Source organism: Haemaphysalis longicornis, unplaced genomic scaffold, assembly GCF_048455015.1.
Source record: "Haemaphysalis longicornis isolate Haplotype H1 unplaced genomic scaffold, Haemaphysalis longicornis Haplotype H1 scaffold_7, whole genome shotgun sequence".
Lineage (NCBI taxonomy): Eukaryota > Metazoa > Arthropoda > Arachnida > Ixodida > Ixodidae > Haemaphysalis > Haemaphysalis longicornis.
Genome location: NW_027526422.1, coordinates 52,215,426 through 52,243,222, shown reverse-complemented (window position 1 = coordinate 52,243,222; position 27,797 = coordinate 52,215,426). Strand labels below are relative to the sequence as shown.

Sequence of the window (27,797 nt, the reverse complement as noted above, 5' to 3'; positions counted from 1 at the left end):
GAGAAGGGAAGCGGGTGGTCTCATTTTGTTTCGACCTATTTATTCCTGGTGGAAAACTCGAGCTTGTTCACCTCTAGCGAAGCTTCGTCGAAAAATTGCGCCATTGACGGCCGCAACGTCTTTATAGGTGCTGTCAATCTTCGTTTCTGCTCGCAGTGATCGATTTCGGCGCCTGCAGTGAAGCCAAACAAAGCGGCCGCTTTCGTCGGGACTTCGTCCATCCCTTCTCTATTGTTACATACTCCAGTGCAATTATCGTGTCTAGCCGTCTTATCTCGTTGGCAAGGCGGGTCCGTCTCCGCGAAATTCGATGATTTGCATATTCTGCGCGATGCATCACCGTAAGTTAAGGAAAATAGAAAAAATGTGTCGAAAGAAAGATAATGAGAAGGCGAGGATGTGTGTGGGCGAAGCTCTGAGGGTGTACAATACACTGAAGGAACCGGCTCCTGTTAGCCGATGAGCGATCACTAAATAAGTAGCTTTCAAACTTCGGGAACTCGCCTCATCGGCTTAGCATCAAAAGGTCCACCGAGCAATCGTATTTTTACGCTCAGAAGGAGCGGCTACTTTTAGTGCATTTATTTTTTACCTTGAAAGAAACGTCGTAAAGAACGGCATCACAGTCTGCTCCTGGGCTATACTTAGGAGTTACATATTCTATACGGACCAAACCTGACGCCTGACAGAAACCTCCAGCCTCTTCTTAAAATTTCTACTCGGGGCTTGTTTTTCTTTTACGTTCGCGAAATATTTACTGTCTGTCTCCTGCACAGCCGCAGTGTGGAATCACGCGCTTTATGCACTCAGACTATGAAACTTTCCATGACATGAAAATAATCGTTTACTTGAATTTTAACACAACATTTTCGTATCGGGAGCAACTTTACGCGAAAGATGGCAACGTGTTTTCAAAGCCATAATGCGCAGTGTATGTATGCACGTATGCATGTATGTATGTATGTATGTATGTATGTATGTATGTGTGTATGTATGTGTGCATGCATGCATGTATGTATGTATGTATGTATGTATGTATGTATGTATGTATGTATGTATGTATGTATGTATGTATGTATGTATGTATGTATGTATGTATGTATGTATGTATGTATGTATGTATGTATGTATGTATGTATGTGTGTGTGTATGTATGTATGTATGTATGTGTATGAACATGTATGCATGTATGTATGAACATGTATGTGTGTATGTATGCATGTATGTATGCATCCCTAGAGAAGGCAAGCGTGGCAGAGGGCGACAGAAAGTTAGATGGGTAGATGAGATCAGGAAGTTTCCGGGGATAAATTGATCGCAGTTAGCACAGGACCGGGGTAATTGGAGATTAATGGGAGAGGCCTTTACCCAGCAGTGGGCGTAGATAGGCTGGTGATGATGATGATTATGATGATGATGATTATGATGGTGATGATGTATGCATGTATGTATGAACATATATATGCATGTATATGTGAACATGTATGTATGTATGTATGTATGTATGTAGGAACATGTATGTTTGTATGTGTGAACATGTGTCTGTGTGTATGTATGTATGTATGTATGTATGTATGTATGTATGTATGTATGTATGTATGTATGTATGTATGTATGTATGTATGTTATTTCAAACAATCAAACGTAAAAACGCGTGCCACCCTAATATATCCCGCAGGACAGAAAGGTGCTCGTCTTGGCATCTACGACGGCATGTCCATGATTACGTGTTATGTGCTTCGAAAAATGACCCGCCGACGTCTCAGAAACCACCTGTCTTCCTGCTTTTGCAGCATCTCGAGAAGTTTTATGTACAGAAAAGAACAAAAGTTCTTAGCCCTTTAGACTCTTCGCGGCCTACACACATGAAACCCCCACCGCTAACTATTTTTTTCGCACGGAGTCACCGCTTCCGAGCACTTCGGGAAGATGTATGCGTGCCGATCCTGGCACGTCGAGAAACACGATACGCTCTGATGTACGCTTCGACCTCTGCACCTCGCGCACCGGAGAGCAAACTTCCTTCGGCGATCGTGTACGCGCACACCTGGGCAGACCGCTAGCGCGCAGGCGTGAGCGAAATTAAACTCCCCTCTCGCTCGACGAGCTCGCTCTCGTCGTGCCGTTTTGCATATCGCCTCGGCTCTGCGCATAAACCACCTCGCGGCGCTGCGAAAGTTCCTTGCACCCCCTTTGGCTGCCTCCACCTCCTCGCCGCGCAACACGAGTGTAAACAATCTGATATGAGACGACCCACGTTCGCACTTCCGCCACCTGCGTGCACTCCTTAATCTCCACAGCCTGCCTCTTTTTTTTTTTTATTGGTCGTACCGCCGGATATACCGTTCTTCCTGCTTTTCGGGGCAGCGTACGAACTTTGGTTTGGTGTTAACGGCGTCGCCGCAAACGAGCTTGTGGCGAGTACGTGTCTAGTCGCGCAGCATCTGGGTATGGTTCCGGTCGGAGTACGAGACTGCTTGCTGAGCAAAGCTTTGGCCTTCGACACGGACGCAGCCTCTGTTATCCTCCTTCCTAACGCTTCTCCAACGCCACGTAGAGTAACTCGGTCGCTTTCTCTCCTGAAGTTAAATCAGAGCCTTCGTTTTTCCTTCTTGCACTCACGTTCTCTGATCTGAACACTTCGAAAAGATACATCCGCACAGTGCAGCCTTGAGACCTGCGTATACATTCTGGATTGCTGAACTAGCGACGCTGAGGGCCCCGCCGAAAGGATGGAGGGGGGTGGATCATTTGATCGGTTAAATGTTTGCACTCTGGAGTTTCTGCATTTTAAACCTTGAAACTGAGCGAGGCAATCTTCTCTGTGCACTCGTATCAATTCTATACGCGCTTCGTGATACCGCCAGCGTTCTATCGGATGACGTTCGCCGGAAGCAACGTCAGCTGGCTTCCGCGTGTAGTGCTATGTATATGTCCAGTGTTTTTCTACCCATTGCGCCCACCGAAAGTTGCCTGCTCAGCGTTTTCTTGGATCATCTGCCTCTATTTTCGTTCTCTCTCTTTCTCTGTTCTTCGCGATTTTGTTGTCTCTATGCGTTTTACACACCTGTATGTAGTTCAATACAGCAGCTGCTATGACAGCATTCGTTCTGGTCTAGTGCAGCCATTACTTTGATTATAGTAGCGGCTTTGTACCCTGCTTTCGTACGGTGTGTTCCGGGCCCGTTCAGATGAACGCGTCTTTCCCACAGTCCATGTGGTTGATTCGGCTGCTAGCGATGGTGATAGTTAATGACACGCAGTGTGTAAAAGCTGCCGCCCGTCATGTCGTTCGTAGAATTTGACTGATAGCGTCCCCGAATGGTAGCAGTATAACCGAAAACAAAAAAAAAAACAGAAGCGGCGGACTCTTCTTCAAGTGTCGACTAATCTACAAGATCGGAATTGTAGGGGTGCTTGCTCCGGCTGCACCACAAACACACACACAAAAAAATGTTTCAATCGGCTTGTCGTCCCTTGGAACGCCGGTATCATCCGTAAACTCGGTTCCGGTGGCACGTGACATTACTTCACACGCGCCTGAACAGTGCACTGAACCAGCATTACTTTGCACCGCCGTATCGGAAAAGCTATAGACGGGACAGCCTCTTTCTATTTTCGAGTTTCTGATTCTCCATTCCACGTTTCATCTCTCTTCCTTCTCCCACCCTTCGATTAATGGGATTAGAGACGCCGCACGCAGCAAAGCCCCTGGAAGAAGTCAACTTCTCCCGCAGCTTCCATCGACGGCCGCAAAACACGAGTGACGACTCGGCTTCTACGCCGTAGAAGCCAGCTTCAGATTACGACCCGTGCGATCCGCTCGCGGGCACGCCGAATGCCATCTGCCCCGAGGGCGACACAGCTCTAGACTCACTTAGCGTTTCTCGGCCCAGCTCGATAACCTATGCACTCCAGACTCCGCGGATTTATTTCCCCTTTCCGTCACCTCTACCCTCCGAATAGATGCTTCTTGTTTCCTCTCGAAAAACCAGAAGCCGCCTGCGTCGTTCGTACTGCCTGCCAGTGGCGCGCGATATCCGAAACTGCCTTCTCGCTGGGACGTTGATAACGCATGCGGAAGATCACGACTGTCACCGTGGGCGCCTTGCGTTGGCGCTCTTGTGAGTGTGTTTGTGCGTGCGTGTGTGTGTGTGTGCAGTGCAGTGGACGCGCAGTGCGAGGCAGTAGCCGGCTATCGTGGATCTAGATCGTTAAGCACGGAGGGGTCAACCCTTCCAGTAGACCTGTCGTGCACTTTGTCGCGGCGCCGTTCATTTTACCGTCGGACGTTTCGGTAGTCGACCTGCGTGAGGGCAATCAAACGGGTTGCGCCCTTCTGATCGTCCGGGGTCCTTATCTGCACACCAACATCAGGAAATTAAAGGAGGGGGAAGAGAGGCCCACACTAGCGCGGCACGGCAACGCGTACGCGCTTAGTAAAATGTGTCTCCTCAATTCCTCGGCACTGCATGGACTGAGGAGTCTTGAGACCCTGTTCTTCGGGTCTTTGCGAGACCCTGCAGCAATGCATCGAGGGCATTACCGACACCCCAGGAGTCGTTCCTTTAGGGCGCCCAACAAGAACCTAGCTTCTCTCGTGTTTCTATTTTTTTTTTTACCCTTCGTATCAGCCCACCGTCGCTGCGGCTTTGATGCATGCTGCGAGCGCCCTGTCGATATCCATGTTCGAGGTCGTACTTAGACAGGAAATGAGGTGTGGTAATCTTCATGCTAACTACATTCGTTACACAGATTGGCTAAAATTTCTGACTGGAGCAATGTCCAAGACTAGGTAGCTACCTCCAAGAAATAGTGCTAAATAACAGTAAATTTAGTTTTTAGGTTACCCTCTAGGCAACTACAGTAATGTTTTCTTTTCCTTCAAAGATTGCACGGTGGCTGACGGAAGCTGTTGAACGATTTTGGATACACTCGGCTGGAGATCGCGGACAATTATACAGGGCGCTCGAAGACAAAGCGTAAAAGGAAATAAGTCGGGAAGGGGCGCTCGGCGCATTTGTTGACGCTAGGAAATCGTAATTCGCCAGATGCTACGCTTGAGAGCCTAACGAGGCCGACTAAAGGTCGAGCGCTGCTGCCGCCACGGTAGCGCAGATACGCGCGGGGCGCCAGGAATACCGACTGGGTTTGGCGGTCACCGTCTCGCTTGACTCGGCTTCGAGCTGGTTTTCTTTGTCCGCATCTCGTGTGGACTTAGCCTAAATTAATCCTCGCGCGACGTCTCCAGATCGCGATACCATTGTCCCAGCGGCCGCTCCGTTTGCGTCCGCAGGCCGCCGCACGATGCGTATGCAACTGCGCATGCGCCAATTCTCAACTTTCGGCTCAAATATTCGCTCGATGCTATTGACATGAACTATGCAAGTATGAGTAAGGGCAGACGGTCCTGTGTGTTCCACCGTTAGCGGTAGTGTTTGCGCAGTGGTTCAGGACTGCCGTCTTTCGTTCTGGGAGTGACAGTTCGTTCTGGTTTCAGTACAAGCATACGCATGCTGGTAGATTGTCCGCACCACCAGGGCAGCAAAACTAATATTGATAGTACAACTTCCGGCCGGTTTACACGACGTTTGTGTTTAATACGACATTTTCCCTGTTGTTCTGGGCTTGTAACAACGGATTTAGGAACTATCAGAACGCCAGGTCGTGGTTAATGCTACCTGCAGCGTGGCTTCGAAGCGGTCATCGCCCGGCAAGATTTATTGTTTCCCTCGGGGCGCGAGGTCGCGAACCGAACCAGAACGGAAGGCACTATCGACTGTTCAGGGGCTCGAAATCCTCACGATAGCGTGAACCGACGTGAGGGTCACGGCGTAAGCAGCCTTTCAGCCGGCCTGTGTGCGTGTGTAGTCACGGATATAGGCACTCGTGCCAGTGCAAGGCTACGCAGGTCCACAACAAGCGCACTTGAATAGGAAAAAAAAAGAAAAACCAGCACCAGCCGTGCTACGGAATCAAGAACAGCGATGAAAGAGCGGCTAATCTAAAAGAGGACGCAAACAAACCAATGGAAAGAAGCAGAAATAACGAGTCAACACGCTGCAGACGCGTAACTAGAAAGAAGGGCAGAGCGCGCGTGTGTGTGTGCGTGCAGCGCAGATTCCCCCCCCTCCACGGAGCAGCACTTGATCGCATTCCCGGCCGCTCGAAATTAGTCACGATCTGGCAACGATCTCGGCGCTCGGCTTTACGACTAATAAAGTCTACGGGTGGAAGAGGGACGGAGAGAGGGAGAGCCACTATACCAGGGGGCGATCAGCGAACCGGGCAGCGGGAGCGAAGAGGTAGGTATAGCCGTGAGACTCCGCATCGCGATTGCGGCCTTTATTGTTGGCTTTGCTGCCCTTTTCCTGGTGTATCAACGTTTTCTTTTTCTTGTCCGTCCTCTCATTCGTGGTCGTATACCCCTCCTCCCGTCTCCTATTCCGGGGCAGCGTTTGGGAGTCCTCCGTTGCACGACTGTGAGCTCCTGGTCGTCTCCCGCCACCAGCACCGTTCTTCTTGGACGCTCGATCGTTGGGGCAGCCATAGCGTTGAATAGCGTTCACAGGCAGAGCGACTGCCTCTGGCGGTTCGAATCCTGTGATGAGTAGCAGCAGCCTTCGTTCAGTCCAAGTTCGTGCGGGGAGACGCAGGTAGTCAGAAAAGAAGCACGAAACCCTGGACAGGAGCAGAGGCATCCAGCCCATTTTTGTCTTTTGCTCTGGGCGCGTCACGCGACTGAGTCTTTCGGCTCTTGTAATGCGCGACCCGAGGGTCTGTCGCTCTCTCGCTCTAATGTACCGGCAGCACTTTGATGGCAGCAGCGAGATACTGGGGCAAGGTCCGTGCTAGTAAACGCTCGCACGCATAGCGCGTAGCTGTCCTCGAGCGATTGGAGCTTCTCGTCGCGCCTGATTAATGCATTGCCTCCGGCTGAAATCTCACGGCACTAATGAGTGTGGAAACTGCGATATCGTTTTCGGGCGTCAGTGGCCGCTGATGGCTGTCCGTGTCGGGCATTCGATCGCTACGGCGTTGTTACGGTTTTTTTTTTTTTTTTTTTTTTTAAGTTTAGGGTGAGGTAATGGAATTCAAAGGGACTCGGTACGAAAAATGTCGGCGGGAACATCGCGCTGTTGTTGGAGGCTACAGTTTTTACACATGCCATCTTAAAGGTGGAAGCGCTCACAAAGCAGGAATGAAAGTAGAAAAAACATAGACGACACGGCGTCGTGTCGTCTATGTTTTTTCTACTTTCGTTCCTGTTTTATGAGCGCTTCCACCTTTAAGATGAACAGCTACCAACTAGCCCGTCCGTTCTACTGTCCGTTCTACTTGCAGTTGCAATTGTCCGTTCTACTGCAGTACTCATGCGGCTCTAAATTCACCCAATGTATGGTGCTTCCTATCAGAAAATAATTTTGACTGCGTGTGACGCAGTCAAAAGCTGCTGTAGTGGGCTCCCGTGGCGTACGCTAATAATACATTCATCTGTATACCTCGTACACACCGTATTTTCGTTATCTTTCACGCAATAACACGTTTTCTTCAGCTATTCGTCCGCCCCCTCATTTGGTCTCGATTTTGTTCCTCCCGTATTTTTTCAGCTGTCGTATGGTATTTCGAGCAAGCCTTACGGAGAGAAGCGTCGTCACGGACGTCACGAAGCGTTTTCTTTTTTTCTCTTTTGACGGTAACCAAACACCCGTACGCACGCACACACCGAAAAAAAAAAAAACGGAGGGCTCCCGCCACAGTAGTTTGTCACGGTCGATTTCCAAGCGTGGTCGACAGCTCACACGACGTGTATACCGAGCCGTACTCGCCGACCAGGGAAAGCATAGAATTAAAGGGGGAACATACGGAAAGGCACCTGGAGGAACGATCGCTTGGCGCGCTCATTTTTCATCTCGCACGCTCTTGGTCCTTGTCGGCTTCACTGAGCACGCAGCAGAGTACAACGCGATTGTCCCGCGCCCTGAACAAATGCGCGCGTGCGTGCCAACTTTTGAATGCGTGCCCGGCTCGGACTCGCTCACGGCGAAACACGAGCGCTGCGGCGGAGGCGGCGGGCCAAGCGGAGCCGAGCGCGTAATGAAGGGGTGCATAACGCTTTTCGTAAATCCCGGAGTAGGCGGCTATTCGGTTAGGGATTACAGTGATCGAGCTCGTGGAATGAGCAGGAGTATATATTCTCGCTTCCCAATTGCCGTTGGTCCCCGTATAAGACGGCGAGCGATGGTCCACTGGGGTGAAGTAAATAGCGATTCGAAGAATGCCGGCCCGGACAGGAATGGTGAAAAAAAAAAAAGAGAGAAAGAGAGAAGGAAGTGTAGGGTGCTATTGACTGATGGTGAGGAATCTAGAAGAATGAAAGCCAAAGGTTAAGGAGAAGTTGGGGGTAGGGCCGATCAATGGCTTTTATTTATAAAGATTATGACCGTCTGTTGACCCATCAATGAAGGCTGCGCGAAAGGGCAATGTCTGCTCACAGTTTTATATGTAGTCGCTATTTATTGGCGCTCACCGAGACGCAGACTGGAATAACTACCTATTTTTCTCGCCTGCGCCAAAAAAAAGTACTTCTATTTGCTAGATTGCGCCTTACGGGCATTGATCATGAGGTTGTTATACTAACTACAGCCACTAAGTTATATGCTACAATGATTAAACGATGGTTATAGGACTTTTTTTCCGACTTAACCTACACTGAATCAGTTCGTCTCTGCAAGGCTGTAGTTCGAAGAAAATAAACGCGGCAGTTGTAGAACTCAGCATACTCCCACCTCCCAAGGCTATTGCTGTTTCCTTGTTCGGCCGTCTCTTTTTGCGCTTTTCAATCCTGGGCTGGAATAATCTTTGTAAATGAACCATAAACGAGAGAGAGATTAAACTTTCATTTAGAGCAAGCCCTGGTGTTAAGACGCCCGCCCGTTGAGGGGAACTTGACGACAATGAGGCGACATTTACGAGAGTGACGCACGCATCATTCAGCTGGAGAGAGACTGCACACATACTCGGTGCGACCCTCTCGTCTTTTCCGTGTCCCCGACCCGCAACACGCGCGGGCCGAAACGTCCCCGACCTTGGCTCGCAGTGACTTCTTCGCACGAGTGCCGTTTTCGACGCGTCCGCTTGTCGTCGTTCCCCTTGCCTAACGAGCGCCGCCTTAATCGCCTTGTAGGCGAAACAATGAAACAGCGTGTCTGTCTTTTGTTCGCGGTGTCCTCCTTCGAGCGCCGCGACCACAACAACCCGCGTAAACAACGCACGCAACGTTTTTGTTTTCTTTGGTGACAAGTCGAGGTGAAAGTGGCTCGTGATAACCTATCATGCGATGTCTCATTCGCGAGGTACACTCCTCCTTCCTTGTTAGGACGGAGGAGTGTTAGGACGGCGGAGTGTTCTGCCATGTTTAAGATGCCGACGTCTACGAAGAGAACGTGCACAGCTCGCTTTGATGCTTGCTAATTGCTAAGTATGCTGCCGCATTTGGGCAATGAACCTTTTTCCAGTAGCGTAGCCCTCTGGCGGCGGCCGCCCGAACCACACTTGGGGAATCACGGCCTCCGCGATCGCGGAGGCCGTGGGGGGGTGATGGCCTCCGCGATCGGCTGCCGAACGGCGCGCCGCCGGTTGCCGATCGCGGATGCGATGGGGGGGAACACACCCCCTTTTCTTTACCACCTGTTAAGTTTAGAAGAAACCAGCTGAACATTGAAAACAAAGGACTAAGTGTTAGCAAAGAAGTGACAGGGACACTCCTGGTCCCAGCAGTGTCCCTGTCACTTCTTTTTTAACACTTAGTCCTTTGTTTTCAATGTTCAGCTGGTTTCTACTAAACTTAATATGCACCAACTGGCCCATCAACAAACTCTCTTGTATTACTCTTCCGCCTGCCCTGCGCTGTTGAGTTAAGGCGCCACGCGTAGTTTTGGTGGCAGAGAAGTTTTTCGATGGCAGCCGCAGCGCGTACCTGTCGGCCGTCTTCAGGGCTCAGAAAACAGAGCAGCACTTTAGCTGGCTCGGCGTTCGCAATTGGCTAATCCAATATGGCGTCGTTTTGTTGGTATTTCGCCCCCCAATAAGGGCCGATTGGTCGCTGAGGAGAGGGAGTAGCACATGCGCAGTGCGCTACTGAAAAAAGGTCCATTAGTAACTTTCTTTGAGGCATCACTTTTGCCGCTGTCCATTATTTCTGCCTACCTTAAAAATAATCCCCGACACTCCCATGCTTTTTTTTTACGTGGATATTACTGACTACTTGTCAGAGATTTCGATGCTCGCGTCGCCGTCCCGAATGTGGTGCGGTTAACCAATACAGTTTCCTTTCAAGGCCGTCGGTTGGTGTATCTGGCGCCTCCTTGCAGTGGACGTTGCTTGCTGCAGTCGCGTCATGTGGTCGATGTTAGCTTTATTCGTGAGGGAGGAAGGAGGAGAGGTGCAAAAGTAGGAGAGGAGAAGGAATAAACATTTATTTCCTGAAAAGACAAGCTCGGATTTGTTCTTCTATTCCTTCCTGGAAAGGTCGCGGTTCGAGGCTGTATCGCACGAGAGGCTCTGCGCAAAAGAACCGGAAACGCAGTGAAAACCACCTCTGTAGAATTCTGTCCTTTTTTTTTTTTCTTCCTTCCCCCTCCTATACGCTTACCTACCTTGCTGCACCATGCGTGCACTATTGTTCCCTCCCGTTCGCAGTGATTCCTGCTCATATAGTCTATTCGCGTTCCAGACTCCCCTCTCCCGCTACCCACGCCCACATACCCTTGTTTGTGTCCTTGCTTTGTGTCCGAAATCCGGAGTCCCGCAAGTTGCCACAGCGCACGCCACGGTCAGAAAAAAACACACCGCTGAAAGAAAAAAAGAACACTCCGCGCTTTGTTCGGACCCCAATATGCCGTCGCATATACCCTTTGCTTACGCGTCACGCTGGACTACGCACCCACAAAGCCTGTGGCGCCTACCCGTTCTGTTCTTTCTTATATATATAATATTGTCAGGAGGTCTGTCAGTTTCCTTCCCAGAGCCAAGAGTTGTTTTTCTTTTTTCAACCTCAGTGCCTCTACGTGGTTGTGTATGCGTACCTTGGTCTGCTTATTAGGGGTTCGCGTGACCTTTGTGCAGCGCCGCCAGCCCCGTCCGCATCATTTTTTTTTTTCTTTTGTGTCCCGTGCCCTTCTTCCTGCACGTCATCATCCGTCGTGGGCGCTCTTCTCTCGTCAGAGGCGGACAGACTCGTTCCCCGCGGCTGCATTATTTGACGTGTCTGTGTGGAACCAGTCTCCTTGTGGTGCGGCGATTGTTTTGCCATAGTTGGTTCATCTTCTACTTTCGTTGGGGTCCCTCTGCAGTCTCCATTTTGTCTTGTTCGCCTTGCAACGAGCTGTTTGGTGACGCCGCCGCTGTTTCTGTCTCGTCCCGTTATTTGTTCGCCCGCATTATCCTTCTCGTGCCGTTTGTGGAAACGAAACCTTCGGGCTGGGCCCGCTAACCTTGTTAGATCATGTCACCTGTAGGCGTACTCTTTTCTTTTATTTTGTTTCTGTCGTAGAAAGGTGGTGTCTCAAACGATGGCTGTATATAGGGCTCGTTACGGGCCTTTCGGTATTTCTTTTCCTCCGGTAAAAATTGACACCCTTTCGTGTTCAAACAGCCACTGAATGCCAGGAACACAGGGAAATTTATCTTTAGAGCTTTAAACAGTAAAAGAGCACAACCCCCCCCCCGTTTCCTTGCGAGAGAGAAGCTTTCCCAAAATAGCTAGCCGAGGGCATTTTACTTGATTTTTGAGGGTTTGTAGGCGGAGATCACTGTTCCTGAGCTTAAATATTGCTCGAATAAAATAACGCGTGAACATTTTCGTAGCTGTGATGCATTGTGAGCGGCCCCCCTAAATGGTAATGTTCGGTATTTTAACGTGCTTCGGTCAGGACGGAGGCTCGACTGAACATTACAAGGCGAAAGAGGACTGCGCTGTTGCAAGGCCCCATCTGCATATCTGTATCTATATATTTGAATCTGTATGTACAATCGGAAAGCGAAATGGCGGGGGCGTGGAGACATCGCAAAAACGCGACAGTATATAACTGAGAAGTAAGAACCTGTACTGCGGTGTTGCATTTGCCTAAATTCTTTTTTTTTTCTTTGACGACCCAAGAGCTGGCTTCTCGAAGGGGAGGTCACGTTGTTTGGATCAAACGAGCAAGCGTCAAAATAACTTCCTGTTGTGTTAGCGTTGTTCGAAGGTCTTGGGTAATTAACCGGAAACAATGGCCCCGCAGGGAAGCTCAAGGTTCCAACCAAAGCATGACCCATTTATATTGTCTCTCGCTTTCGGGCAGATTACTCAGAAAGTGTCGGCCCTGAAGGTGCACACGAGGGAAATTATCCACTACTACTAACTACTAGTCCGTTGACCTACTACACGGGCCGTGCGTTGCGCATCAGTGAACCCAACGTTCGCGTAAGTCACGTAGCAACATTTGTGTGGAAAACAGAGCAACAGAAGTTACCGTAAATGGAAACTTTTCTTCCCGGTACGCAATTCAGACGAAACGGTGTTCGCCTAATAATTTAATGAAAGGCGCCCCTTTCATGTTGCCAATACAGATGTGTAATTTACTTTTAGTGAACCCGTTTCATTGATTGATTGTAGGGTTTAACATTGTAGGCGAAGAGGCGTGCCGAAGTGGAGGGCTCCGGATTGATTTTGACCACCTGGGAATCTTTAATGTGCGCCGAAATCTCGTTCACGCGGACGTTTTTGCTTTTCGCCTCCATCAGAGGAGCGACCGGCGCGACCGGGAATCGAACCCGCGACCTCGCTGAACCCGTTCCAAGGCGGCGAAATAGTAAAGCCGAATACAAGGTAACGTCCTCCTTTTGGATAGGCGGTATTACAGGTAATAACGTGTTCCCAAGTACTGCAGAACAGAAACTTTCTTGCAAGGCGAGCGGAAATATCGAAGCCCCGTACTTGAAAAACCGCCGGGTGGGACGGCAGAACAAAAAAGAAAAAGAAAAGGCAGGAATGTCCGGTTTACGCTAAACTTATACTTTACGACGGCGTTTTAAACTGCTGCTTTACCGGAATCAGTTACGGTCCGCGTGAGCTTGGAACCAGAAGACGACAGTCATAGAGAAACACCATTGCTGTGGTATTCGTACTGAGGTTATATTATATAGAGTACAGCGTCTTTTAACGACATCGCGTTATTGAAATTTTCGTTGTATACTCGAAGCTTTTTTTGCGGTCGTCATTGTAGCGCACAGGGAGTAAATAATCCCCGCTTTTAACTGAGTCAGCTCGCTGTCATGAGGACGTCGATATAATGAGGCTTCATTGCGTTTTATTAAACAAATACACCACGGTTATAGCTGGAGGGTCAGCTCTAACGCAGCGTAACCAAGCTACAGAATGGGCGCACGTTACCGCTATCGCATGCGTACAGTCATGAACAATTAAATGAAACGTGATAGGAAATTTGAACTAGAACGCACAAATAGCGCGATTTCTTTTCACACAAGGCAAATTGACGTTTAGCTTTATTACAATAGTAAACATGGGATACGCGGCTTTCCAAATTTATCAATAGCGCCCCATTATTATTATTATTTTTTTTACCTCTACGAACAGTATTTTTCACTTTTGCGCGTTCTGGTCCATATTTTTCCTGTTCGCATTTCATTTGTCCGTGACTCTACGTGTCTTGGTCGCCAACGTCCCGTGAATCTCGAAAGGACTGCGACAAATTTCCGCCTGCTCGCATCCAAGTGGCGCCGCCGTGTAGGAGCTGATGCGGGTTCGTCCCTAATAAGAGCGTAGCGTAGCGCGCTCAACTATCGCAACGACCACCGGTTGGCCCCGTTCGATCGGTTAAACGGCCAGCCGATGGTCACTCATTAGGAAGGAGTTACTCAGTTGCCGGGCGACCGCAGCAGCGCTGAATATAGACCCGGACTCGGCGACGTCACCGCGGCGCCTGTCATCAGCGCGGCGGCGCGGACTTCCGCGAAGTCGCATGCGTCTTCGGCGGCCCGCACGCATGCATTTCGTGCAGGCGGCGGGCGCCGCCTTCGGGGCCCGCAGCCTTTGCTTCCGGGCTGCTGGGAGCGAAAAGGAGAGCAGATCGACCCGGAGGCAGATCGCCTAATTGTCTCGATTGTGCGCCGCCGCCGGTTGTTTACAAAAAGCGGGTCAAAGTTTTCCCACGCGCGCGGGCCCCGTTTGCCCACTGATTTTCCGCCCTCTTGAGCAATTCGGCCGATCGAGCGACGCACAATCGCGACCGGGCACGCACCTCTTCTTGCACGACCAGGCGCGCCGCCGCCTCGTTGTCTTTTCCGTCTTCTTCGCAGCCCGCTGTTGTTCCGGCCAGGCCGTCTGTCCGTTCTTCCTATGCTTTTTCTTCTTCTTCGTATAAATATACGCCGCTGTGTCGGTGTTTGCTCCAGCCTGTCTACCCGCCTCTCTCTCCCGGTTCGTTTGACAATCGCAGTCTCGGTTCTCCCTTTGTTTAGTGGGGCTGGTGGACGGGCGCGTGTTGTCGTCGTTTCTCCGCTCCGTCAGGTCGTGTGTCCCGAGAGCGCGCCTGTATTCTATTGACTCACTTGAGAGTTCGAGACGCGAGCGAGTGCGCGTTTGTACGACGCTTCGCGGAGCCTTGAAGTTGAACGCGGCCGTAACGGAGTCATGGGATGGCGGCTTTGAGAAAGACGAGTAGCAATGCGTGTTTATCGATAGGCTGTCTAGGCAGTGTGTTTGGTAAAATGTTGAGTAGAATTGCAGTGCAGGGGAACACGCTAACGTTGAGTTTGTCTCATAAAATTGAAGGCACTCATGCCCAAACTACTGCCTTTACCGCCCCCTACACTGTTGTGACAGCGCTTCTGTCGAGTAGGAATATTTGCCTTTACTGTTCAAACTAGCCGATGTGGTCTTCACCCTCCCGATTTTCTCACCGCATCACGCGCGACCCGTTCGAATAATATGACACAGATGGAGCATTTCCACCCCGACGTTTTTTAATCCTCCTTCGCTTCATTATTACCACTGATGCTATTACTATGGAACCCGACGCTGCGCGTCATAAGAAATTTCCTACGATTTCTGTTTACGTCTACAGCTATTTTTGCCGAGTTTCAAACTTTCGCGACGTGCCAGTCGAGAAAGACAAGAAAAATTTGTGTAGTTTGTCATATTTTCGCGTGTCGTACTGTCGTCTTGTCGTACTCTTGTCATGTCGGGATTCTGGTGTTCTGTCGTGTGTCCTATTCCTGCCCTGATTTTGATGTTCAATCGTGCCGAATTCCTGTCTTGGCGTGATCCTGATGTTCCAGCACATTGTTTGAATGTTGTTTCCCATTGTGAAGAGTAGCGGTAATGGCAGTTCTGCTGTGACTACAGGAATGTTTGTCGTTGAGAAAATTGACTTTTTCGTTGCGACAGAAATGTGTGTCGTAACAACAGATGGCTTTGTCCCAACAACAAAACTTCTCTTGTCACAACAAAGTTTTTTGTCGCACGACATGAGTTCTTGTTAGGTTTTTGCGGTATTCCTGTTGAGTTTTTAGAAGGTATAATATAAACTCTGGTCAAAGAAAAACAAACTAACGTTCGTTAGTTTGTTTTTCGTTGACCACAGTTTATATTATCCCTTATTTTGTTGACCTCGGATCACGTTCTAACATCTGTTTCACTTATTACATTCGTTTTTCTTTGTTCAAACTTTCACTGCGTTTGACTGGCACACTGCCCGCTGCCGATTCACCTTGGGCCCCTCGCCCTCGCAGCTGCTTCATCGCTTGGCGAGCCATTCGTAGAGTACCGCACATAACGAGCTCTCACACTCTTATCACCATCTTAAGGGCACCGCGGCCGGCATAGATAAACGCCCAAATCGGCGTTGACCACTCGGCCGAGCAGGCGCCAAGCCTGCCAAGCTCATTGCCATTTGCAATTCGTCTCGGCCACCACGCCAAGGGCACCGGCTTGAAATGACCGCGTGCTCTCGGAGCGCTCCTACGCTTTTTTTTTTCCCCGGTAACAACTGGCATCGTGTTGTCACTCGCAACGCTTCAAGCCAAAGTACTGCGCTGGCCTTGATCAATACCGCTTTTAATCTCCACTTCACTGCCCGTGCAACGTTTCCTACGGCGACCACTTGTCTGCGTTCATATTCTACAATTTCTGCTCGCCGTAACTTCCGCACCCTGTATTACTAATCCCTGTTTTCGTCTGCGGCCTGGCAGTTCACTATTTTCGAATGCGCGCCGCAGTGTTTATGTGGGTCCTTGTAGCCTTGAATAAGTCAAGCCGCGCCTGAGATGCCTGAGGTTGTCGTCGAGTTTCTGCTCGAAAGCTTGCTGATACGAATGAGAAGACATAAATAAGGTCGGCGGGGCGCTTATCGTTGCATTTTGATGCAACCTACAGGACACAATTTTACGGGAGGTGCAATTCAGCTATATGCTCCCATAATGTCTACGAGGCGAGCGTTGAATTTTACGTGATAGTATGCTGAAAGATTATGATGCCGTGCCAAGCAGAAGCCAGGCCATCAGCTCCACCGAAACCTATATGGCCAAATAATAGGTTAATGTCGGCAGCTTCAGAATATATCATCATAGAAACTTTCGAAACGTTAGGAACGGAATTTGATTGTGGCCGTGTCAGGTCATCACGGTAGACTTGACGGTGAACAGCCGTCAAGTTGCACGAGCGCGTAACTTGAGAATAACACCACGAAGACGCGGGAACACGCACCTGCACCGTATGTTCCTCATCTACAAACTTCACGTTGCCTTTGCAGCGTTGTTTGCTGAAACATCCTCCTGCTCACGAGTCTATAAAACCTCTCTCTCTCTCTTTCCGGAACGGGGGCTCTAGTTTATAAAGCAATGCGTCAGAAACAAGCGATCAAATTCCTGAGATCTGGCCCGAAATACTTGTTTTCGAGACCCCACGTTCCACGCACATAGCACTTATCAGCGTGGACAAAGGATTTTTTTTTTTTTAGCTGCAGGTGCCCTAATCGGCGAGTACGCACGTTCCTTCTACGTGGCGGACACGCAAGCAACGGGTAAAAAAAAGCGGAGCAGATCCTTCGGTCGGCCAGAGGACCCTCAGATCACGCTATGCACTCGGCCCCAAACCCTTCGCTGCCTCGGCACGGCAGCAGCGACGGATCACGCCAGAAAAGGGAACGAGAAGATAAATGCGCGCGGCGTTTTTATCGATGGCCATCGAAGCAAACAAGGAAGTCGCCGCCCGGCTGATGAGCGGAGAACAATAACGAGAGGGCGGTGCAGATTGCGGAAGCAGAAAAACGTACGCGTGCATAACCTGCCACCAGCGCTAACCCGCGCGCCGCCTGCGATGGGAAAGAAAACACCGCAGAGCGGGGGAATAAGAGGTGCACGAATAAGCCCACAAGACTGACGCGGATGGAGCGAGCGCTGTCTTCTTCCTGCCGGCGACTGCAGCGGCAGCAGCAGCACGAGCGGGGGGGGCATTCCTGGCGCCGTTTCTCTCACGTCTTCCTCCGCGCGTGTTCGCGTTCCTCCCACCGTTCCCACATTAGAGAGCGGAGAGAAAGGGGAGCCGAAGGCCAGAGGACCCGGCGTGAGGTCAGAGGACGACCGCCGGCGCGCAGAACTACCGGACTGCAGAGTTCGCGATGCACGCCGCGATGGACCGGCCGTGCTCCTGCTCCCGCAACGGTGGCGCATCTTTGGCCGCCTCCTCCTTGCGAACGACCCCGACCCTGACCTTTCTCCTCCTCTGCTGCCGCACTACCATGCCCACTGGCGGCGGCGAGAGCGTGCGCCCGCCGTCGCACAAAGAAAGCTACCGCCGCCGCCGCTGCCACTTTTGACCCCTGACCCCGCTCCTCACGGCGGCTGCTGCTGCTGCTGCTTCTCCGCGCATGCGCACTATGACGGCTCGTGCTTCCCGCCGGCCCGTTTGCTCAGAGCTTAGGGGGGGGGGGGGGGGCACAGCAGTCCACACGGCAGCAACAGCCCCCGTGGTGGGGATGGCAAAATCGCCTCCTGCCATTCTCTTCCTTTTGCTTTCGCTGCTTTCGGCTTCGTTCCGTGGCGTCTCAAGAAATGTGTGTATAAAAACGCGCCTGATTGTGCGCTCGCTGGCAGAAGCCGGGGGCTCCCGGGCCGCAGCCCGCTGGCCAGCGCGCAGGTGAATGATAGATGCCGTCGTGCCGGCGGGTCACGAACCGGCGGGTCACGACGGCCTGGCTGCTGCCGCGGTGGCGGCTGCTCTTTCCGAGCGCCGTGAGACGGGCACCCCGAGCCGCCACCGCTGCCGGCCTGCGTCGTGACGGGCCGAACAGTAGCCTTTCCGCGGACTCCTCCCTCCTTCCCCCGGCTGCTGCCGGCGCGCACCTACCGTCTGTCCGCCCGCTGGCCTCGCTGGCCCATGGCGGTTTGTTCGGCCGAGCCTCGGCTAATAAGCTGGCAAGCTGCAATTTTAAAAGCCGCCGCGTCGGGGCTGTAGTGCTGCTGCCAAGGGGTCGGTCAGGTGCGGCGAGAGAGCGAGCACCTGAGACCTGTTGGAATTCCGGGCTCCTCTGTCGTCGTGTGCGCTGCCCTTCCGTTTGCCGCGAGGAATTCGGTAGTCGCCGGCTCCTCCCATAGTTCGCCGTATTTATTTAGTGCGTCCGTGGTTTGTCCGGTGGCTCATACGCCGCGTCGTAAGCGAGAAGACGTACCTCTGGGGCCCACCTTTGACCCGAAGCCTGGCCGATAGGGAACTGCGGGCTTGTGTGCCGGAGTGGGAAAATGGAGATGGTGGTTCAGGATTAAGATTGTTATGAGGGCACGTGCGGCAGCGTTTGGAAATTGCGGCTTTTGTTAAAAAAAAAAAAAAAGAGCGGGAGATAATCCACTGTTTGGCCAATTGACGAATCTGTGTTTGCGCACGTGCATGTGCGTGAAACTCGGAGCAATGCGGGGGTCCTGTTATATGTACTATATGTTGGATGTCGTTTTTGTTAACGTTTTTCTCCGCGTTTTGCAATTACAGATCTCACGTGGCTGGTGTGGTACATTTCGTCGGGTGCTTAACAGGGCTATACTGCTAGCGGAACCCCTTCGCTGGAGCAATGTCATGAGTGAAAAACAAAATAATTAAAAGACAGCCAGTGACCCATTCAGGTTACGCAGTTCTTAAGCTATCCTTGTCCCAATGATTCTACCGCCACATACGGGGACAGTTCGGCGGGTGATATTTTGCGCCTCTCGAATGGACACGTGTAGTCATTCAGGGCTGGCTGACATGCATAGCTTGACACGCAATTCTCTTTGAACGGCTCGCCCGCATCTTGTCAAAAGAAACAAACATAAACAAGAAGTCTATGCAACAAATGCGTTGAAAGCCCGGCAGGTTTGAAAAAAAAAAAGGTATACTTCGACGACGCAGGTAGAACCCGACCGCCGGTGATTCTCGGGTTTAAAGAAGGGAAGGTGCTGAACACAGCGCGCATGAACGCGAAGACGAGGCAGACAAATGGAAGGAGGGTGGAAGTCGACCAATCGGAAGCAGAAAAGAAAAGGTGTCGGCCAGCGTCGACGCGAATGGCCGGTATAAAGCGCGGAGACGGGTCAGAATTTGCCGCCTTGAAAAGAAGCGGAGCGAGTCAAAGGAAGTTGCGTGAGCGATCGAGATCCAAAGTCCGAGCGCGGAGCCAGCGAAGAGAGGAGAAAAGAGGCTTAAAAAGGCGAAAAAAAAGAAGAACAATATTAAAGTTGGCAAAGCAGGTGCGGTGAAGAGGCGCATGAAAAGACGTGGCGGCGCCGCGCAATTCTTAGATCCCCCTTCATTCTTCTCCCACTTTTTTTTTAACGCGTCTTGTCCGCAGCCTCCGTATATATGCACGTTGTATAAGAGGACAGCCATATTTTACTATAACTTCACGCGTCGTCTATGCGATTTGAGCTCGTCCGGGCCCCCTCCTTTCCTCTCAGATTCTTGCGCAGTAATCTTTTGTATCCGAGAGCGCGTCGTGTCTTGGCGTTGTTTCTTGCACGGCGGCGTATATATGCAGCTTCAAGCAGGTGACGGAAAGAAAGGTTTGCCGCACAGGCGGCGCTGTGCGTCATTCACGCTATGCCCGTTGTTATCTGGCTTCATTGTTTGGATGGGCGGCTCCAGCCGAGGGAACAAAAGAAGAAGAAGAAGAAAAAAAAAAGCTTCGCATGCCGCCGCAGTCAGGGGTCAGTAGCCACCGGTTTTTTTTGTCGAGATCCAAAAAGGAGGCGCTTTCCACGAGCCGGTGTATACAGAGTACGCCGAGATCCGCCTGAAAAGAATAGAGATGGGGTGAGGGGGTTGGAAGAATAGTATCGTAATAAAAACTTAGAGGGAACGGCGACAGTTTTCGTTCGAGGAGCAGGCGCGGACGCGCCCGATATTATCGCACGGTCCGACGTGATGACTGCTCTCGCGCGTATCACGCGCCTGTTGGGAGGATTCTTCTGTGAAAAGGCGCATTTTGCGCGCTCCGACTGGCATTGTTCGAACCAGGTGTTGGCGTGGAGGAGCCGCTGAGGCTATACCGGTCTTCCCGGCCACTTAGGTGAATGCGAGCCACCGTTTTCTTGTCCTTGGATTCTCTGCCCCCGTTCTCTCTCAGGGCGTGCGTTTTTGCTTCGTTTTTGTCCCGAAGTGCGCGTGAACCTAATGTCCTATAGAATTATCGGCTTCCCAGCATGGGCGCGCTGAGAGCGCTCGGCACATCGTTCGATTGAAGAGAACGTTCTCTAAAGATACGCCGGTGTTGCACGAAGGATAACATTGTGCTTCGTTGCCTCGAAAAGTCCTTTTGGCGGAGGGCTACTGCTGTAGCTATCATGACTTCGAGACTGGCGTCAAACAAAATACTCATTGTATTATCTCACGAAAGTGAACACGCTTTTACGTCGAACGCGCGCGGCCAGTGCTTATTTGGTCGCGCTTAAAGAAGCTTTCACTCCAGGGTACTCGGTCTGCGTAGACGTAGCAAATAGTCGTTTCCTTCGCTAAAAGTGCGACATAACTAACGCACTTCCTCAACAATCGCTTACCGTGGTTTCGATACAGGATATGACGATACATAGCATGATGATCTTGAAATTGTTTATATTCAAATGTTACTGCGGGTGCACATTAAGCAAATTAATTCGTTTCCGTCTAGCCTGCGAAGCATAATATTTTAGTTCAGAGGTGGCATAAACACCCACATACAGTTTCTTTACCAAATAAGAAACTGCGGTTTCGATTTGGCTATTGGCGATTCTCTAGTGAAGTTATTCGAAAGGTCGAGAAAAAAACTGTGACAAACTACGTCACACCTATATGGCTATTCTCTTGGATGTTTAACACGGCTCTAATGTTAATTGACAGCTAATCAGGGGGGTGGGGGGTATTACGAGGAATAAGCGAAGCGTCCCGCGGCGCTCGACATTGACGTGCCGGTCTTGCAACTCACGACGCCGATGAGAACAACGAGTCGTAACGAGGCTCATGTCAGTGCTGTTGTTCAATGTATCGCGTAGTTTCTCCTAGTATGCGACTTCCGTTATCGAAAGAAGATACATCAAGTCACGTTCTCTCGCATCAAGATTCTCCTTTTGCAAGCAGCGCGCGTGCAAGACGTTGACGTCCATCTCATACTTAGCGCCGTGGCGTACGGGCTGGTTTACGATATCGTTTGGCCAATGTTGAATTACTGTATATGTTTCTTAGGGGAGCTATAACAGGAACTCTGGGCCGGTCATGATGTGAGTGCCATCTAGCGAGGTGTAATTCGCCTACGAGAGTTGGGCTCATTCATCTGTTTTTTACCGAGGGAATTTAGAGAGAAACAAAAATGGGGGGGAAGAAACAGTAAACGATTGGAGAAGTAATAGAGAAGCTATTTGCTTACTTCCAAATCGATCTTGGTCTTGGTATTTCCAATCGGACCGCGCAAAGTGAACGGCGTATACGGACCATTACGTTAGAACAGTACTGCTATGTATACCTTCTGACTTTTGCAATCAACACCAAACAGTATATCTTTATCACGTTCGTGCATCAGGTGATGCTAAAAGCGGGCGAGAATATTTGGCAGAAACTGAGAGCTTCGGAAAAGGAGGGGGGGGGGGCGAAATATTGCGCCCCTGTCCAGCCCGGCACTTTTCGGATGTCATACAGGGGACAGCAATACCCGCTTCATACCAGGTGGCCGTATGCATCCCAGCTGGGTTAATCGGAGGACGAGGATGTGGTAGTTACTTCCTCTTCCAGCATTGTGACGCAGAAGGCGCGTCACTTTCCATTGTCACTGTGAATAGCCTCGCGTTACCCTGTCATGGCCCTAACTAAAGTTCTCCTCGCACCTTGTCTTCGCAGAAATTCCGGGAGCAGTCGATCGACGGCACGAGCCTGCCCCTGCTGACCGAGGACCACCTGACCGTGTACATGGGCATGCGGCTGGGCCCGGCGCTCAAGCTCCGCACCAGCCTGGCCAAGATGACGGGCCGCTGCACGGTGTGCATGCACTGCATCCACTGCCACGGCGAAGAGAACGACCGGCGCTCGAACTTCTCCGCCTCGCCGGCGCCCGCCGCCGGCTCGGTGCCGCCGCAACCACAGGCACCAGGCACGCCGGTAGCCGCGAGCACGCCACCCGCGGCGCCCCCGTCCGCGACGCCCCCCGCCGCGTCGTCGGCCGCCGCCTCGCCGGCTTCCAGCAAGTGAGCAGCGTGACACCGTGTGCATCCAAGGGACACTCGGTCGCCACATGCCCCCGAAAAGACGACCCCTGTGCTCAAGGACCCGCTTTGCTGCCCGTGTGTGCGCGTCACCCCACCCAGTCACTCCACCGCGCTGCCTACACGCAGTCAACCTCGGACTTAGCTCGTGAGACAGCGGGGTTCGGAAGGCGCCCATCCTGGAGCCCTTCTGCGTGCCGCCCCCACATCTCTGTGGCTCTGCCTACTGCTTGGAGCCAAGTGTGTGTGTGTCCAGGTCGACGCGCGAGCGCGCTTAGAAGCGACGAGAGACCAGCTCTGCACTGACGACAGCTGACGACAACGTCGCCGAGGACAGTGGCGGGTCCGGTCCTGTTAACCGTGCGCGTGACAACCACGACCGGAAACGTAGAGTCGACGACGGCTCCAAGCCACGTGGTCCGCTGAACGAACTGCGCCGGCTGCACACGGACAGATGGCCCTCCCTCTGGGTCCCCAAGTGTGCGTCCTTGCGCGGCAAGCCGTGCGCCCCAGAAGTCGTCGAGGATGGCGCCAAGCACACACCGCGAAACCCTTCTTCGTGCTCGCGAACAGACTCTTTCAAAGGTGCGAGTGGCGAAGGAGCATGTCGTGTGACCTGTCGCGGCGTCATCCGGTGTGACGGGCGGAGAGACGCCTCATAATTTATTCAACCTGATCTCTGAGTTAGGAAAGCTCCCTGTCTCTTTCCTTGTCTCTCGCTCACTTTTCAAACACGAAGCGCCCCACGTAGGGGCAGCCGTGCGAGAGCCACGACACAATTCCGCGATCTTCCCCCGCCGGCCTTGTCGAGTGCGACATCAACTCGGGCTCAAGCTCAGCGCTGTTCACCCTACGTGTCGGCGCAGATCGCTCGCTCTTGTCTCGAGGTCCGTGTCTCTTGTCGTGACCGCGGATGCGAGGGAGACACGCGGAACTCTGCGACATCCGGTGACAGGCGGCCCGACGACGGGCGATGTCGATGCTGTGTACGCACTAGCGTGACTCTCAACGGGGAAAGAGAAGGAAAGGCGGGGATAATAATATACAGACAGCTTTATGGTCAGTCATGAGTCCCGGATTCGTTGTACGATGGCGTCGGCTGTACGCAGGACGGAACTTGCGGAAGAGATGTAATAATAACAATAATGATAACAATAATATTATTATTATCCTTGCGCACGTTGTGCCCCAGGAGTGATGAAGGCATCATTACGCTGTGATCGCGATATCTTTGACAGACCCTATATGGTTGCCCTGAGCGGCGATTTAAGGTCTTGCTGTTCATTCCACAGACATGCAGAATAAGCCTCTTCGTCCTGTCCTCCTCAGTGACTATGACCATTGTTTTTTACTGTCCTTTTTTTTCTTAATCTAGTGTTTCGTTTCTCGCTTTCTGTTTTTTTTTTTTTTTTTTCGGGAGCCCTGGGTTTCTCTCATGCGTGTTCTGCATTGTGTTATGGTTGCTTGTGCGTACGGACCACATTATCGCTGTGAATGGTCAAAGATCCGTGACTGAGAGCAGCTCACATTGTCGGTCGACCACGCTGTTTTCGCAAGATGGGCTATACTGTTGTCCACAAAACCTCCGGATCTGCTGACCTCACTCCTGTCGTGAGCGGGAAATTCAAATGTCGCTTTCATCTCGGATTCGTTCATCACTGTCTTACCTGAACTGTCCGTACACCGGGCGCATACCATTGCGAGTTGTGAGTGCGTGTGTGCTTTCTACATATTTTTGTTGCTTTTGCTAATTCCGTGGGAAGCTGCATGCTCGCAGTAGTGTTTCATTTCTTTCGTATTTTTGTTGTTACCGTTAGCGTTTGGTGATCTCATTCTAGTCATAATCGGTGGTTGAAACGAGATATGTGGATGGACTGTTTTTGTGAGCGGATTGTGCGCTGCTTTTTAAATGTATAACGTGAAGAGACGTTATGCGCTTTACTTTTTCATTCAATCTTGAACATTCTACGCTTGTACCTCTTTTTTTTATTCATTTGTTTGGGGTGGAACAAATGTTGCTGTGTCTTTTTTTACCGAGTTCGTCCGAATGATAATGCATTGGCCGGCACCTCCAGGTAACCAATTGCAAGTGGAAGTCACGTGATGTTCTTAAAATATGGAGCAAAATGTGACGACTGTTCAGGGGCGGTAACGTCAAAAACAAAAGAAAAGTAAATTTTTGTGAGCGATGACTACACACAGTTGCGTGGCTGTGATGGATGGTTTGACGAATAATATATATGCCTTGTAACGTTCCGTCAGTACTTCGATTTTTTTTTTTCACTGTGATTCTACGCTGTCGTTCCCTTTGCTGAACAATTTTTTTCTTATCCGATTGGAATACATCGAGCCTCATAACTGGAATTGCCGTTTTCCAGCCATGCAACTCGGTACACTCTGTAGGACCGAGATATGAAGTACGGCTTGCGAACATTTCAATTTTTTGTTCTAGGATTGGTTAATACTACGACAAAAAAAAATGTTTTTTTACTTCCCAGCGAGAGAAATGTCAGACCATAAACTCATCAATAAGGCTCGTAACATAAATATTGGCTGCGAAAAAATGTGAACTCGCTCGCCCAACAATGTGCTTTGCTGAAATGCGTACAGGCATCATCATTCCATCATAATCTAAGGGGCCCCGGTATTACGATCGCGTAAAACGTTAGAAATTCAGATAGGAGCTGAAAAGGAGCAATCTTTACGTGAACCTAATGGCCGATTTTCCCGCCTTTTGGGTGGGCTGGCGACAGCAGTTCAGTCGCGATTTAACGATGTAGGGCCTGGTGAATTATTTTGTTAAATAAAAAAATGATTAAATATCGACGGCCATAGGTGTAGGAGCAAGTACGGATGAATTCAAATTCTGTCGTTAAATTGAGTAATTCGTAAAATCGAGGTTCAACTATATACCCTGCTTGTACGCAGTGCTAAAACGTAAATTAAGAGGGTTTTGTCAGCGTACGGCTTTCACTGGGCGACCGAACAGCCGGCAAATTGAAACCCCCTTGTAATTGAATATATTTCAAATGGCGTCCGAGGTGATTTGCAGTGTTTTTGTTTCTGTGCTCGCGAAATGGCTTCCCTTGTTCCTCCGAATTACGTGTGTCCGCGTGCTCATGACGTTGTTTTGTATTTGGATTCGTTCTTTATCTGCTGGCTGGTGCTCGAGCCTTCCCGTCAAGTGGAATTCGTTCCCTTGTCTGACTTCTCTTACTTTTGCTGTTCTCTTATTCTTTTCTTCGCGAGAAAAAAAAAGCATCCCGGGAGTTTTGTGTTCTGAGCCTGGGAGTGAGTGGTGTGACACTCCACGAAATGAAAGATGGAAGTTTTTAATATATTGAGTACCCCTATTTAAAGATGACCACCCGGATGTAGTTTTCGATGCAGAACTCTGTACATACCGATGTATATTGCATGTAAAATCAAGGTCCGAGAGATAAAAATGTCGTCTACCCGTGAAGAAAAAACAACAAAAGCGAGTCTGTGGTTCTTTCGGGACTTGCTCCTGCCCCGCTTGCGTTCAATGTCTCTTGACAACTCGCAAGCAGTGCCTAGTGCCATGATACACACGAAAGGCTGTCGAGAAGCCTGTCCCCCCCCCCCCCCCCTCACCCCTTTTTTTTTTCAGTTGCAGTAAACTCTCGTTACAACGAAGTTCTTGAAACCGAAAACTTCCTTCGTTATAAGCGATATATTGCTAAAAGCGGATATTGTTCGCTCTCAATGCACTCCAGTAGGAACCATGAAGCACTTCGGATAAAGGGACATTTCGAATGAAGCGACTTCGTTATAACAAAGGTTTGCTTTTACTACCAGTTTAAAATAGACATTCTGCGGTTAATTACAAGTACACCTTCTGCAGACCATGTGAACCAAAGGCAGTAAACCACGCGAGGAGAATTGTACCACTCTATTCAACGTATACGGTAGTCCTAACAGAAAGGTTTAATTTATTTCAGTTACACCCTTATCATCTGCGAGTAGAATTGAACTGCCTGAAGACGGACCACTGGACCGTATCTATTGAAACGTCCTGTAGTGCTAGAGCCATTCACTGCAGCACAAACGACATACAGAAGAAACAGTGTCTATGCTCACAAATCAGCCGCCAAATTCCGCCACAGAAGATCTAACTGAGCACATTATTTTGCGCACAGCATATAAGCGCGAGAAGAGGTGACTCTTACTAGCTCAAGCGTCCAGTCACTGGCTTCCCGACGCGTAACCGAATATGATGATTGTAGGGTTTAACGCGCCGACGCAACGCAGGCGATGAGGCGCGCCGTAGTGGAGGGCTCCGGATTAATTTTGACCACCTGGGGATCTTTAACGTGCGCCGAAGCGTAACCGAATATAAACAAGCCTTGGGCTTCGTTAAAAAGAGGAAGCCGTTGCAGCCGACCCGGTGCACCACGTCTTTACGTATAAATACAGCGGCACAGCGGCAAACGATCGATGGTGTTAGCAGCCGCAGTAGCGAGCCATCGAGGTTTTATCATTTATCACCGCAAGCGATGAAGCAATCACAGCTGTCTCCACAGTTCATCATCTCCCGAAGCGTCGCCTCCGGCGAAGTGGTTTCCAACGCCGGGCGCAGGTCCCACGCGAGGGCGCACACGCCACTCCCGCCGCATCGTTCGACGAGTGCGCGACGTTTGCGCAGCGACAACCGCCAATTACGGCCAAGCCCACGTCCCTGGTATGCGGCGCGGCGCGCGCCAGCCTGTCCAGGCGGCTGCTACCTTGGATGCCGCTCGACCCACGTACGCAGGAGTGGCCGACAACTCATCATTGGAGCCCGGCAGCCTGTACATATATAACAAGCACACCGACCATGTGGGCTAGCCGCAACGGGCCATGGCCAAACCGAAAATAGTCTAACTGACCTCAGGTCGCCATTCGAGACTGCGGCACTTTTACGCGCAACTTTTAGAGCCCTTGGCACTGCCGCCATTTAGCTGTGTATTTCCTAATGGGGGCTGCAGCAGTATGGTTGCTTTTGGGTTGGCACCAATGCTGTTCCTACGTTTATGCAATCA

The 27,797-nt window shown here is 50.8% G+C and overlaps 1 protein-coding gene across 1 annotated transcript in view; it reads left to right on the top strand.

Moving 5' to 3' along the window:
* Window positions 1–26,233, top strand: part of LOC144145629 (uncharacterized) — a gene marked incomplete in the record, with an annotated part of 497,754 nt that extends 471,521 nt beyond the window's left edge. The window contains 1 exon segment of the mRNA XM_077677301.1: window positions 22,394–26,233. Within this exon segment, the coding sequence (XP_077533427.1) occupies window positions 22,394–22,741 (348 nt within the window).
* Between the last annotated feature and the right edge of the window lie 1,564 nt (window positions 26,234–27,797).